This window comes from Dromaius novaehollandiae, chromosome 7, assembly GCF_036370855.1.
Source record: "Dromaius novaehollandiae isolate bDroNov1 chromosome 7, bDroNov1.hap1, whole genome shotgun sequence".
Taxonomy (NCBI): domain Eukaryota; kingdom Metazoa; phylum Chordata; class Aves; order Casuariiformes; family Dromaiidae; genus Dromaius; species Dromaius novaehollandiae.
Genome location: NC_088104.1, coordinates 36,120,406 through 36,136,184, shown reverse-complemented (window position 1 = coordinate 36,136,184; position 15,779 = coordinate 36,120,406). Strand labels below are relative to the sequence as shown.

General features: G+C 45.0%; 1 protein-coding gene across 4 annotated transcripts in view; it reads left to right on the top strand.

The window, feature by feature from the left end:
• The window catches only part of SATB2 (SATB homeobox 2), a 142,008-nt gene that overhangs the window by 114,398 nt on the left and 11,831 nt on the right, over positions 1-15,779 (top strand). For all 4 annotated transcript variants that reach the window (XM_064515172.1, XM_064515175.1, XM_064515174.1 and 1 more), the window contains one exon: positions 932-1,129. In XM_064515172.1, the coding sequence (XP_064371242.1) occupies positions 932-1,129 (198 nt within the window). The remainder of the gene's footprint in view (positions 1-931; positions 1,130-15,779) is intronic.

Below are 15,779 nucleotides of genomic sequence, written 5' to 3'. Positions count from 1 at the left end.
ACGTTCACAGCTATTGCCATTTTGCTCTCTGCTTGGCTTTGTGTTTCATAGTGGTTTCCTTTTCCCAACGTGCTGGTGCTTCCTTCTCCAGTGGTCTGAGCTCCCAGCCCCTGTGGAGAGGTCCTATGGGATTTAATAAAGTTGTAACTTTTTGATGGCATTTCAAACTAACTTATAAAGCAATATAGCAGGAATAAATTCAACTATTATTACAATCTGTGGTTGGGTTTAAAGTTATCTCCACCTAATACCTGTCTTTCTTGATCTATAAAGTAACTTCTGCAGGGCCCTGTTTGCTTCTTTCCTTTTAAATGCTAGAGGATTTCTTTTCTGTAAGATTGCATTTTCCCGGTTAAGTGGCCATTTGACTATTTAAAGCTGTCAAGTTTTAGTGGGGTTCAAAACTAGGGTAGCAACAGCAGATCAGAGGGATGTACTCCATAGTGTTTTCTTCCAAACATTTTCAGTAGCAGTTGAATTTCTGGTCCTGGGGCTGCAAGCCTTAGCATGAGGGTTGTTAGCAAGTGTCAGGGATTGCATCTCCCTTTCTTTTGGTCAGATGAAGAAATAAAGGGGCTCTGAAATGTAAAAAATGAAGATGCACCTTCATTTCAACTCTAGTTTTCTACAGAAAAAGTGCTTGTAACTGAACCGTCTGTACATGGTATGATTAGGACAGTGGGCAAGTTACTGTGCTCCCTGGTTCCCGTCAAGCACTGCTGGTGGTTTCTGTTTCTCCCACTTGCAGAAAGTATAAATAGCATCATGGATTTGTTGAGGCAAAAGGGCAGCTGAGGATAGGAGGGGTTTCTGTGTGAGATCAAACCAACAAAACTTGCAGCACAGAGCTTTGCTTAAGTCTAGCTGACCTTCCGCTCACACTGGTTCCTCAGTGCTCAGTGAATTAACTGTGCTGACCCTACTGTTGCAGGGCTGGCTGTGTGAGCTGCTTCGCTGGAAAGAAAACCCAAGCCCAGAAAACCGCACCCTTTGGGAGAACCTCTGCACCATTCGCCGCTTCCTGAACCTTCCCCAGCATGAGAGGGATGTGATCTACGAGGAAGAGTCCAGACATCACCACAGTGAGCGTATGCAGCATGTTGTCCAGCTTACTCCTGAGCCCGTGCAGGTCAGAGCACTAACTCCCTTCTCAATGCGTCTGTGTGCAGGAACAGCTGTCAGAGGTAGAAACAAGCAACTGGTTCCAGCTTCCCTCTGATTTACAGGTTGAGACACACCAATTTTAATGTCTCTAGGGCTACCTGCAAGCCAGTACTCTCAAGTGCTGAGCTCACTGTGTGTATGTTGCAGCATGTGTGTGAGTGTGTTGGCAACTATCCAAAGTTGCCAACATTATAAAAGTATGAACGTGTCCCTCAGCCACAGAAAGAGAAATGTACATTTAGTTAAGAAAACAGAGCAGGAGTGGAAGGTTGGTCACTAGATCCTTTTCACAAAATCTAAGGACTCCTGATACTTGTTCTCAAACTGCAGTCAGCAGGCAACTATAACCTGTAGTTTGTGTTTTGTTAGAAAGAAAAGAAAGGTAGGTGCTTCAGGAAAGGTAGGAGTGTAGGAAGGCTAGTTAGTCTATGCATGGGTAACATAGGTGTTTTGAAGAGTGAAACATGGAAAAACATTTTTGACGTATTCGCTGAAGCTTGACATACTTCTAAAGTGACCATGATGAGTACTCTATAGGGAACAAGCCTTCATTTCACAGCCTCCTCAAGCAGTGTTTTGCTCCTCTGTAGAACTTTTGTGACAAGGATGAATTTTTGGTTTGTACACCTTTGTTTTATCCTTGTCTCAGGTCTTAATGAGAATTAAATAGATACAAATGAGAATGAGAAATAAATAGATACTAATATGCATGGGAAAAACAAAGAGAAAATACTGCAAGACTTTTCATCCTTGCAATTCCAGATTTAGTCATAAGAGAAAATCAGCCTTACACGTATCCCTAGTAACTAGTGATCCATGTCACAAAATGAAACATCTACTGGTGGTCAAAAGAGGCTCAAAACTTGTCTGAAATGAGAGCTGGAGTGGAAAACTTAGAGATCTTTTCTTCGCTCTTCATTTTTTTTGAGCCCATAATTTAAAACAGTTTCCTGGTTCTGTGGTGAAAAGAAAGATCATGAAATGTAATTTGTATTTTGGTCGCAGCCCGAAACACTAGAGCAGCTATTGGTCTGAAGACCCTACAGTACACATTGTTGTAAAAATTAACCAGATGAACAGCCATTCTAACTGTAAAGGTCTTCGAGCTGATGAAAGCTGTGGTGAAGTCAGTGAGATCAGCAAACAGTAGAAGAAAGGAGTAGGCCAGTAGTGGGAGGAACAATCCAAAGAAGCAGACAGTTGGGCTGCCTCTGGGAACAGTGCGGTGGCTCCAGGTCCTCTAAGAGTTTTTTTCTTTTGCTTCATTTAAATAAATGCTATTTAGTTAGCAAGAGTTCTTGGTTGTACTTCTTGCAGAGGAAGAGACTTCTTGCAGGAACAGAGACTGAAAGATTGAGAGGGGAGATGCATTGTTCAAGCTGGAAAGCGGAGGCAACGCCTTCCACAGCTGAACATCCTTTTGGATTGTCACTGGTTCTTTGTGTCATTCGCTTGATCCCATTGCGTGACTGATCTCCACCGAGTTCATCCATGCTGCGTTCCTCTTTGATAATCTCATAGTTTCTTCTCCTACTTTTGCTCTCCCCATTGTTGTTTGATCACAGCTTGCACTGCTTTGTGCACGCCTTTGCTCTCCTCACTCTTTTCCTGAACCTTGGCATACAGCCTGTATTCTTTGTCTCAGTGCTTGTTCTTCTGCTGCTAGTCTTTCTGCCAATGATCTAGACACCTTTTTCCGAAGAAAGGAGTTCTTTCTCTCTTCCGTTAGTTCTGCCCCTGCTGAAACATCTTTGTCTCATCCAGATTAATTATTGCCTAATTTGGTCTCCTTTGTCTCTTCCACTGCTGACTTCCTCCTTGCATTCTGTCCTCACTCTTTGCCAGGAAGAAAAAACGCATTTCCTGGGGTTCAGATTCTCAAAGCTGCTAAATAGAAAAAGTGCTCTAAATAGTTATAATTGCAAGTTTGGGCTTCCATGCCCCCAAAAGTTTGTGACATCTTGGAGGCAAGGAGCTACAGAAGGGTAAAGGACCAGGCTGACATGTGGGAAGACCACTAGGCTTGTGTAGGTTTGAACGCATTAACCCAGTTCTAGTGCCCACACCAAGTAGAAAGATCCTCTAAGGGACAATTTGAGGAAAATGTTTCCCTGAGCTCTTGTTGGTGACCCTGATGATTAGCCTACTTTCCAAAGTCTTCTGCACATCACTTTTCCGCGTAGTGCAGGTTGTCTCTTCTGAGTGACATGTTACACTGCATTGCAATGCGATGCATTTGTATTTGTCAGCAAGTTACAAAGACATGGATTAATTATTTATTACAGTCAAAATATGAAAAATGAAGAAAAATAAATGGAAGCAGCTGGCAACTACATATAGTAAAACTCTGGAGACCGTGGTATACATTTGAAACAGTAGGCTTGTGTTTTGGAGGTGCTGCATTTTAGAGCTATGTTTGCCCATCCAAAAACCCCAGGAGGTTTTTGAGTGGCACGCTACCAGTGCAAGCCCCAGAAGGCTCGGTGTCCACCTGCTCCCTACTGTCAACAGATACCTTGCACCAAGCAATTTTGTGTAATATTCGGTCTCTGGGACTTGAATTGTTTTAAGCAGCAAGGTTTGTTTTTTGGCTTTGCTGCAAGGGTCACCATTAGGTAATTAGCCATGAAGAATCAATGACAGCAGCGAGAGGCATGGAACTGAGGCCCTCACACTTTCAGTCATTGGAGATTTTGTGACACTTTACATAAGGGTAGGGGTCTTGGGCCCCGACTCCTGGCCAAAATCCAGGCCAAGTAATTACATTCTGCCTATCTAAAATTCCCTCTGTAGTGTCAAGTGGGAAAGCAACTCTCATTTCCTTCTCAAAGCCGTGGCGGGCGCAGGATGTCTGCCACAGTGCCTGACTGCATTTTAGCAGGGGGTTGAAACATCCGAGAGCTGCAGTCACTGACCTACTTCGCTTTGCAGCCTTTGCTAGTGAAAAGTGCACTGTAAATCAAGTCCTTACCTTCAGCCTTGATGTCAAGATGATGGTTCTTTGAAGAAGATACAAGTAGCAGTGCTGTAAATAACAACACGTGCAGTGCGGAAACACTGACGCAGGCAGGAGTCCCTCATACCTCTGTTTTCTCTCTCCACTGCCCCCTTCTTTCCCTCTGCCCTGATAGATCTGACATGAGTACAATAATTTGTGTCTGATGTTTGAGATGCAGTGGGTAGTTCGAACAGTAGCCAAGCTGTGTTGCACTCTGAATTTGAGCCTAGGCTTGGTCTTCTGCTCCTCCAGCTATTAGACAGGGAGAGCTTGAACACGGGCTGCCTGGTGATGCTGGCCAGAGCTTGCCTTGACCCTTCATCAGTTGAAAGACTTGGAGGCAACTCCTGGCTACCATTGGAAGAGGTACAGGCAAAAGACAGTGAATACATAAATTTTAGCCTTTCCCCCAGGACAGCTTCTTGGAAATGGCAAAGATTTCATTGTGATGGATTCTGTGTAGTTTACATAGTGCTGACGGGGTTTGAGCACACCTTCAGTGCAGGAATCACCCCAAGGCTGGTTATGGTTTCTGTGCTGTAATGGCAAGGTGTGTGCAGTGGAGCCTTTATTACAGTGCTGTAGAAGATTAGCTGAAGAGTTTGCCTCTTGACGTTTAAAGGGACTGTTGTTCCTCTTCTGGCAGGTTCTTGCCCTCTGCTCTGTACCTTGCTGTTTAGTTTTAGCTTCAGTGTTTCAAAAAGAAATATTCTCTTTTTTCTTTCTTCCATTAGATTTTCCCTGTCAGCCATATATTAAGCTATTTAATTAAATATTTTCCTGTTTCCGAAATGAAATACGTCTATAATGGAAGCTCAGTGCACAAGAAATTCTTCCCTGCACACTTGATTTATTTGTTATTGTGCTGAGGAGTCATAAAATCTGCACCCTGTGGAGCTCTGTGACATGGCTATGTTCTCTGGCAACATAGGGTGTGACCATATGGCCATGCTGGAGCATGTTTTTCCTTCGCATACTGGCTGCAGCATGTCCACCCTATACCTGCGCGATGCTGTGCACACAGTCTCAGTGCTCCGCAGCAGCTCACTGGGTTTTTAAGGAAGTTCAGGTGTGCGCTAAGATGGCTCTTTCCCTTCCAGTTTTGTGCAGCGTGTTTGAGTCACAAAGTGCTACTATGGGACTAAGGAAAAGACCTGTGACTTTGTCACAGAGCTAACTGGATACTGTAAGGACATCACCTCTGATTTATGGAGTGCCGGAGCCACGGGTTCGTGGAGGATGGGAGAGTGTACTGGAAAGCATTATGTGGGTCCTGTTCTCATCCTCTCCCACCACTAGCTGTGGTCAGATGCAGGATCCTGCATGGACCTCTGATCTGGCCTGGCCTGAGTCCTCTTCTGCGGATCTGCTGGACTAACCACATGCAAAGGGCATGCGGTTGCAGCCTCATGTGTTGTGTGTTTAGTTTCCTACCCCTCGAAGATGAGGGTACCTGCCTTCCTTGCCATCCCTCGCTAACTCCCACGGATCCTGGCATCGGCCTTTCTGAAGTGTTAATGTTGAGAAGTGCCTACAGACGCTCCCTTCGCTACCCAGAGATTCAGTGGTTGTTACAGACATGCAGGGACACAGTAAATCTAATTTCTCTCCCTTCTCCCACTGTTCCTCTGCTGTGTCCAAGGTGACCACTCCAGAGAATCACCGTCTTGCCTGGCACTTTAATATAGTGCTAATTCGTTGTTAATTGCTGGGGCAGAGAAACGTGGCTCGGTTGGGAGAAAGATGAATCAAGCTGTTGTCCCGGGAGTGTTAGGGTGGATAAGCCAGCTCTCTAGAGCAATGAGACACCACGGCAGCAAAGTACCTCAGAGAGCAGGGAAACCTTGCATTTCATTTGCTTCATAAGCTGTCAGATAGATCTGCTGAAGCCTGTAGATACAGATTGATTTAAGAGCAGTCAAATGTTGACTTTTACAGAACAGGTTTTTACATGCTCTGTAATAAACTTACTTTTACCACTTTTTAAAAGGACATCCCTCCACCCATTTTTTTTCTCAGAAGCTTTAATTTAGACAAATCTGGCAATTTATAATAATTTAGATCATAAATCAGGGAGGAACATTAGTAAATAAAAGAAGGCATAGCAGAGCTGTAGGAAAGCTCTTTTGTATTGTGTCTTCACTGCAAACGTTGTGGTCTCTCTATAAATATGCAGAAAATAACATACCACAGAAGTAAATGAAATAATAATTTTGTCATTTTGTGAGAGATGGAAGGGAACAAATGTTTTAGAAATGACAATGAAATATAGAACAGTAGAACATGGAGCCCTGGTAAAAATGGGTCAAGGCAAGTGACAGTGGCAATCCAATGAATCCAAGCCTAATTTCATATTCTCTTTCTAGAAGTAATGAAGAAGGGAATGAACACCACAGTAATGCTTCCTAATGAAATACTGATTCTAAACAATATCTTAGAGTTCATGGGTCATGCAATGTATAGCATGCAGATAGGAAACCCAGAGTGAGGCTTAAAGTTTCTTTTCTCGAAAAATAATATTAATTAATAATACTCGGGCAATCATAGATGAAGAAGGAAGCAAAGCTGTGCTGTTCTATAGGGGAGCACAGTGTGCTTAATGATCTATGGGATGATACGCACAGGGCGTTTTCGCTGCATTTGTGCGGGTGCAGCAGTGGGTTTCACGTGCTGTAAGTCCGGATAGGGTTGTCTGGGAAACTCAGACACAAACTACTTTCCCAAACTACGCCAGCTCTCTGTTTGACTTGGTGTTTACTGTTTTATCCAGACAGTTTGGGGGGGGGGGGTGCGGGTGACCTGTGACTGATTCTTAATGGCTGCACCTCCTTATCTCTGCTTTTGAGTCAGCCTTTCTCACCCAAGACAGACCAGAAATGATACTCGCTCCTCTCTGTTTCCCCCATCTCCTTATTTCGGGGTTGCATGTGATGCCTGCTCAGATAGAGGGGATAAAGTTGTTAAGCAGGCCATGCCCAGGAAGCCCAGGTAGGCTTTTTGTATTACAGGTCTATTCAGTCCACTCTCAGAAAGCTCAGAGCTTGGATTCGAGTGGGCTGTACTTAGAGTATTTGTTTTCTCTTTGATTTAGAGGTTCAGGGGAAAATGTAAGCCAAAACTACATCCCTGAATTTGGGAGTGGAGAATATATGCCTTCCTCAATGTGCTGTTTTTTGGGCTTCCACCCTCTCGCTCTTCAAACTCAAGTGCTAACAGCCTATTTCAGTATCTCCTTTCAGTGTAAAGCATTCAAAAATCAGTGAAAAGGATCTCAAACTATGTAATATAGACACCTTTGTTTCTGTGCAGTATTAAAGTTGAAGGAGGGGACTCTGCCTATAGGCAATATATATTGCAAATGCCACTTACTCTGCAGGTATTTCTGTCACGCGGGTGTATGTTTTTGGGAAGGGGTAGGGGGCTGTCCGTCTGCTAGGATCCTTCCCTGCCCTTTAGGGCCCCCTCCGGGCGTGCAGCCCTTTGGGTTCGGTTCCTCCGCAGGCTCCTGTGTCCGCCCTGGCAGGACTGCTGCTTTCTGCCCGGCAGTGGTTTCCCTGCAGCGGCAGGGCAGTGCGGCAGCGGGCCCATACGGTGCTCCCGGCCGTCCCCACCGCCACACAGCGTTGTCCCCCTAGGCCCTTGCTCCAGGCCTTGGCCCAGCCGCCCTTTCTCCCCCGCAGTACGGACATCTTGTGTGGGTGCTGGGGGGCTTCGGCAGCACGGCTGTCCCCAGGCCGTGGGGCAGGAGAGGACCAAGGCACGTCGGGGCCTTCGATGGATGGGCACCGAGCAGGTCTGCCGCTCTGCCAGGTGCGGCCCTGTGACGGGAGGTCATCGGTGCACCGTAAAACATGCACAGCAGCGTCCGTGGCCCTCGGCACTGCCCCGGCTTGGGGGCACCCCGGGGGGCTCCAGAGCAATGCGAAGCTGCGTAGATGTGCCGGGCCATTTCGAAGAGGTGGCTGTGGCTCTGTGGCAGGTCTGTGAGCCAAACGCTCGCAGGGCTGCTGCCTGCCGGCGGCGTTCCGCAGCGCGGGCACCCGCTCCCCAGAGCCGCGCACGCTTCGTCTGGGAACAGAAACTGTGGCCGTGTGCTCTGGTTTTCCCCCGGCAGCAGGTCGGATCGCTGCACCTTTTGATGCACGCCGTTTTCCTGACGGGCTGCGGTAGCTGGGACGCATTGGCCGAGGGAGCCCTGCGGGTCCCTGCACAAAGCCCGCAAGGAGCAATCATGGACAATGAACCCTTACACTGGACTCCAAGGTATCTGGTAGACTTTCTCATGATTGATAGCTATTACAATTGCAGTGGAAAGCTGCTGAGCTTTGCCTGCTACAGCCAAACCTACCTACTGCGCCTTCTCAGCTGTTTCTGTTTAGTGGGGGCATCTAATGTGGCTGGCTGCAAAGTGCTGCTGATTTTTGTTACTAACTTCAAGTCTGCGGCTCCCCTTAGAATGATAGCAGGGACCAGACTGCAATTAAAGCAAAACTGCTTCCGTTCTGAAATTAATTTGGGTTTATTATTATTCCATTTAACCGGAGAAACGGGAGATCACATAAACCGGATAGTTTTGTTTTTTAAGAGGTGGCAAAGTTTAACCATGTCGAAGTTGTCTCCCTTGTAGCAGTCCCCAGTACCTCCGAAGACCGTGTACCTCCTGGTGTTTGTTCAGGTCCTGGGAGTGGTAAGGCTGCCTCAGTGTCACCTGCTCTCGGGAAGTTTCCCTTTGGTTCAGGATCAGGGTAGGAGAACAGGGTCAGGAATGAGGTGGGACTCACGGGAGGGAGCACTGCTAGTGTTTTGCATTGCCTGCTTTGTATGGTGCAAACCCTGAGGCTCCTGACACCCCAGTGGGGCTAAAGGCAAAACACTGGGCCCAAAACCTGGCACTGTCATGTGGGAAATGCTGCCCGGCTGGAGGGCAGAGTCCCCAGGGAGCTGCCTGTGCACCGCTGTCCCAGAGCAGCTCTGCTCGCATTGCCCTGGCTTAAGCAGCAGGGTGCTTGGGGCAGAAGTTCTGTTTAAATGTGGAGATTCGGTACTGCAGAGGCTTTGCAGTATTTGGCAGCGGGTCGTTTTGCTTTAGCGTTGCTCTGAAGAGTTGCCTGTTTTGCAAGTTACATCACTGTGGCTCTGGCCCCTGCCTCTCACCCTCTTGCCTTTTACACACGACTTGGCTAGTTTTAGCCCTCTTTTCTTCCAGTTCTGGCCTTCTCCTAAATACTGCGAACGACCAGGGCAAGATTGCTAAATAAAGCTCATTAATTTCACATAGCACGTGAAGCTTGTGCCAGCCAACAGCAGGCAAGCCTTGAAGGCTGAAAAGCTACTGGACAAGCCTCCATCCCATTTATGTGTGAAAATTTTTCCCGTTAAAAACATTGCTCTTTGTCACTTCATTTCAAAGTTCCCTAAATATTCTAAGTACTCTCATGCTTGTACATAAATGATAATATCATTGTTTAGAGCTGTGCGAGTCCCTGCTGTAAATGTTCATAGGCCACTGGTTGTGGTATCCTGAGATTTCAGTGAGTAGCCTGAGAATAAAGTTAGAGTCCTGGACCATAGCAGCCGGCCTTTCTGTACAGACAGGCAATTTAAAATATTACACGGGGAAGGAGACAATACTGTATTGTGCTATCAGCGCACATTGCACTGTTTGTCCCCGAAGACCTCTAAGAGAGAGAACTACTCTTTCACCCGTTTTGCACAGCTTCCCCCAAGGAAACCATGCAGCTTTCGGGGCAAAGCAGAGAGTTAGGCTACCGTGGAAGGGGAAGTCAGTCCCCGGTCTCCTGGCCCTGGGCTAGTCTTTTTAGCAATTCATTGGTGTGGTTTGTTTTTTTTTCTTTTTTCTTTTTTCTTTTTTTCTGCATGGTTGCAAATATCTACAGCCTGTAACATGTGCAGGGACTGCTTTATTCAGGGCTAGTGTGCTGTGTATGTTGCTCTACGTTTGTATGGACTGTTGTAGGAATTACAGATTGAAACGGGAAATGTTTTTGTGTGTATGCACTATTCTCACACATCAAGTATCCAGAAGTACAGTAGCACATATTTTTTCTCACAGTCATCTATGCTTACAGTGTTTCAAAGAATATTCCAAAATATCTTGGCACAGACAAAGCGAAGCTGTTTGCAAGATCCCTAGCTGTGGAACAACAAAGGCTACGTTCTGAGCAAACATCACACATGACTTTAATAAAAGACTTAAACAAATATCAGATAATATATTTAGAAAACCAAACACCACCATTTATGATGCTGCTCTCATTGTGAAAGGAAGTAGATGTCCAACTTCTGCCTCCTTTCCAATATCTTTTCCCCTACTTCTACTCACTTCCTCATGTTTTGAATTAGAAGGTAAAAATTGTGAGTGTTTAAATATAAATAAATGCATTTTAAAACCACTGATCAGTAACTTGGGACTAGCTCAAATGGCAGTGCCTAACTTAGAAGTGACTTGGTGTTTGGAAGAAAAGCACACAAGCATGTGCAAGGTACCTCCAGTGGAGCATTCACAAGTTTGAAACATGCAAAATCATTAGCAACCTCTTACGATTACATATGGCAAAAAGGATGTGGTAAATCACAGAACATATCCTGGATGTTATAGACCAGCCATCCCATTAATTTCTGGTGGAAAAAACATTCCTTGGTTTCTAGTTTGAACCAAATTTAGTTTTATGCTATTTGTACTGTCATAATACAAAATAATGTTGACACCCTTGGATTTTCTAGTTGTTTTTTCTCAAATTTATGGAGTCTCTGCATTATGCTTTTACGGCTTTTTGATTAGGCCATGCCCATTTGATGTGTTGCACTCAAATCCAAGGCACGTGGGCAGGGAGGATTATAAAGTGCTCCCTTCCTTCCTGCCACAAGCACTGTCACATGGATGCTGAGGAAGGGGAGCACGTTCTGCAAAAAGGCTTTATGTAAACTGGTAGTTATTACGGGTTTTTATGAGAACTGCATGGCTACATCTCTTGGTTAGGTTTGGAAACCCTGGTCTTCTGAATCTTGCTTGAGAAAGGCTTGGCAAGCCTAGATTTCTTTTTACTTTTTTGCGATTCGGTAGTTTTTTAGATTCGAAGCGTGCAGAATATCTCAGAAATCCATTGGGCTGCCACAGGATACAGTGGGTTTCCGCCCGCGAAGAGTCAGAGCTCGTTCTTCTGTCGGGGCGGTGGTAACAACTGCGAGTCTGCCCAGTTGTGTCAGAAGGAAGCAGGCGCACTAAAATGTTAAGACTCAACAGGCCCCATAAAAAGATCTGTCTGGACAACACTTCACTAGTTAAGTGCTAAGTTATTATTATTATTTATTATTTATTTCCTCTCCTATTTTTCTCTTACTGAGCAAGCAGGAAATATCTTTGTTCTTTCATTTTAGAAATGAAATAAATGTATTCCCCACAGCATTTGAAATTTTAATAGTCCATAATAAATAAAATCATATCTAATAACATAACTGCTTTCAATTGGCAACGTGATCTCCTAGATGCATTGCAATGGCAGAAACATAAATAGTTGCAGCCTCTGAAAGCCTACTTCCTATTTGCTAAATATACTTGGCTTGCTTTAAATTCCTTTGTGTGCAGTCATTAATACAATCCTCTTTGACAGCATTTAATTAAAGTGCTTTTCTCTATTAAATTCATTAAAACTTTTTTTTTATATACAACTGTTTCCCAGACACTGAATGTTAAGGACCTGTAGGCCTCTCTTTAAATAACTTCTCTCTCCTTGTTGTAAATTGTTAATTAAATTTAACTTAGACTGTTTAAAGATGGCTTGGAAAAGAAAGCCAGATTTCAGGATATGGTCTCAATCATGTCTGATTTTTTTTTAGCACAAATTTTTCCATATAGTTATAGGCGGTGTGCTACATTGTTTATGAATGTTGCTGTACATTTAAGCTGGAACCAAGCAAAGAAATATCCTAAAAAACTCATTTCCACCTCACTTTAAAAATTTGCATCCTTTTAGTGCAGTTTCTTAGCCAACGAGTATTTGCATGGGGCAGTATGGAGGGAGGAGCTGTTTGGTATTAATAGATTATTGACAGTTTAATGTCTTGGCACCTAGACAGCCCATGAGGTATAATGAACAGGGAGCTGTCTGGTGTGGGAGCAGTCGATAGCGGAGTCAATCAGAGCCTTTCAGTTAATTGCTGGTTGACCTCAGAGATTTCCTTTAAGTGCAACTGTCCTTCGTTCAAACTCATCTGGTTTTCAGGGTTTAATCTGAGAATGCCCTTTCCATACGGGAGCTCGTGCTGCACGGTTGCGGCTGGGTGTTTCGCCGCGCTCCCACGCGCAGCCCGGCGAGCGCCTGCCCGGAGCCGCGGGGAGCGCGGGGGCACACGGCCCCCAGAAGCTGGGGAGGCGGCAGCGCCGCTGGCAGAGGTCAGAGACGTTTTAAAGGAATCGGCCAGGGCTGAGCTGTTCTGGGCACAGCGGGGCATTTTTCGGTCCGTGCGCGGCGCACAGGTACGCGCCCTGACTTCTGCCAGCCGGCGTGGCCTAAGGCTCGGCCCTGCTCCCAGCGTGCCCAGCACACCGCGCAGGTGAGCCGTGCACAGCAACTTCCCTGCTCCTCTGTGCAAGCGCAGACCAAGCTCGTTTGTATTTAGTTTCCCTAATTTCTGCACTTAGCCATTCTAATTTTTCGGACTGTGTATCTTGATGTGATGTAGATAAGCTGCAGAGGCAAGCGGGCAGGAAGCCGCAGGGGCAGCCCTGACCCGGACTAGCTGCAAACCATCTGCTCATTCGGGGAGAAAGCCTGCATGGAAATCTCTTCTAGCAAGTCTGCCTTGTTTGGGGCTTTTTCCTCTCCCTCCAACTGTTGACTCAGAGCATGCATGTTTTGCCTAAGCGGGATCAGGGAGGGTCAGCCACAGCAGGCCTTGTCTGCAGCAAACGGATCTGGGGTTCTTGGTGGCAGCGAGTGCTGCCCTGCAACAGAAATGCTTCGCTACCGGACCTGGGTTCATTTACGTTTCATTCAGTCAGGAGACCTTTTCTTGTCTCCAGATCTTGCTCCGATTGTGTCTTCTAGCCACTTACCATGCATTCAGACTGCGGCTTGCTGAAAGGAATATTATTACTTTTAATCTCTAATTCTGTCCTGGTTTGGTTCATTTCTGTGGTTGTCTTTGTCCATCTGCACAGAACAAACTGCCTTCGCCTTTTTAATAGCCTGATTAGCACCAGGGAAGCATTGCTGACTTGGAGTAACGTTATTCCTCCTTTTCCCTTGTTTAAATGACATCAGGAATAAGGCAGCCACGTTGCTCTGTTGGGAATCCAGGTAGGTTCATCTGGCACCCAGGTGGAAGTAGGTTGCAGATGTCCTGGGTTCATGCTTATTGGAAAGGGGAGGGGAGAGGTGAGGTTTTGAGACGATGGCTCCTTTCCGGGAACATTGCAGCTGATAGGAGACAGCTTTGACTCATTCTTTCTGGAGAGAAGAGAACAAAATTGTGGTGAAATGTAACAGAACCATGGAAGAAATCCCAGGACAAGTTTGTTCCCCTTGGGCAATCAGCTGGAACACATACACTTAACTCCGAGATGTTTCTGGCGAGAATATATTCTATGGTACTCTGTGGTTTTATCAGACTTACTGACCAAGCTGGTTATCAGTATTACAGAGACCAAAGGACTCCCACATGGAATAAAAATCATAAGCTTTATTGGATTTTGAGATAGGAAAGATTCACATACAGTTCCTTTTATAAGCTACATTACTTTTCATTCTTTCAGATCTCCCATCAGTACAGTCCCTTGTAAATGTGACCATGAAGTAAGTAGGTAGATACATGGCTATAAATGTCCCTATCTTGGATGGTACAGCTTAGCGTTATATAAATGCTTGAATTGAGATTAAGGAGTTGCTGACACTTCTGAAATATTGAAAGAAAAAATATGCTGGTACTTTTTAAATTATTATTTGCAACTAAAATTTTTTTTAAAAAAGCTTGTTACAGTTTGGAGCAACATAATGCTTTAGAAGAAAATAAAATGAAAGGATTTGAAGGGCAAAAGTTGGCCTGAATAAAAGCAACCAGCATATACCATTTCATGAAAAATGCCTAAACAACTGCTTGAACTTTGTCAGAATATTTCCCCTGCCCTTACAAGCAGACTGCTTGGCAAAGTAGACTTTATTTAGGCAATACTTTGGTGTCAGTCTACATTTTTGACCGAAAGGAAGATTTTGCCTGAAAAATGCCACACAACTCTAATCTTAATGTAGCAAAGAATGGGAGTTTGCACTTCCAGCAAAAGTCTCGGGCTCCTTACATCCAGACCTACACAAACTGCAGGCTTGCGTCAAGTCTGCTCTTATCCCTGTGATTATGTGCATGCAGTTGACCGAGGGCTGGATGGTCGGCAGAGCTCTCCACGGTGGGCAGTGGCAAAGCTCGGGGCAGATCCCAGGGCCACAACACACCGTCTCTTGTTCTGTTTTGTCCTAACACCGCCCTGCTGATTGCATCCAACACTGTGTTAAAACAGTTTATTAAAAAACGAACAAAGTACCTTTTATTTTTCAACTGCATATTTTCTAGTACTGTGGATGTAAACGGCAGGTGTTGCAGGTAGGAAACTTGCTGTAAAGCCTTTTGTTTCCAACATCCGTAATCTGTAAAAGAGGTGCAGGTCAGAGCAGTGAGACGTCAAGATCAATAGTGCCAGACTGGTTTCCTCAGTCTTGCAGACGAGGCCACCTTTTCAAGAGTATAATCAGGAAGACAAAGGTTTTCCGATCTAATTCCCCAAGGCCTCCTGTCCTCAGTGCCCTAATCTATGGGGCAGACTGTACTTTGATCATTCGATTTCTATTTACCCAGTTCCAAGCTAAGGGTATAATAAAGCACGTTATGCCAGTTGTGTGTGTGGTAATGCTGGATATTTTGCCTTTTACCATGGTAGTTGATTATAATGCACTTTTAAAGACTTGCTTTCTAAAAAAAGGAATATTTATACTTTTATGTGTTTGATTCACACAGTATAGTTTGCTCAAGTCCTGTTATTAAGTGTATTGGTGGTTACATCTAGAAAGCAAAAAACATGCTGAGTAGTGTTTTATCAGCACAAATCTGCTATTTTCGCTAACCATAACAGTCAGGTTCTTCTGACTTCTAACTGCCCCCATTGTAAAAATTAACAGTACAGTTGGGTATTCCTGGAACCCCAAATAGCCATCTGTGAGGGCCTAAAACAGGCTGATGGGACAAATAATTACCCCTCCCAGCCCCCTACCCCAGAATGCAGTGTCTAATCCAAACATATCCTTCCTGAAATAATTCAGAGCCTACTCGTGATCTGAGTAACTGGAAAACAACATGATTATGATGGTGCCATTTGTGCCACCATAGTTAGGGGTTTAGAGCTTGACCTTAAGCGTTGCTTTAGGTCGAAGCTCGTCAGCAAAGATCTTGCTCGGGCTACAAGCAAATGCTCCTCTGATTTTTAGAGTGAAAAGGAGAACATGTGTAGCGTTAATTAAAAAAGAAAACATAGAGGATGCCTAAAGTATTTTGTCTGCAAAAAACAAACCAAAAAAGCCTTTTTTGCTTCCTTAGTTCCTGTGGCATCCTG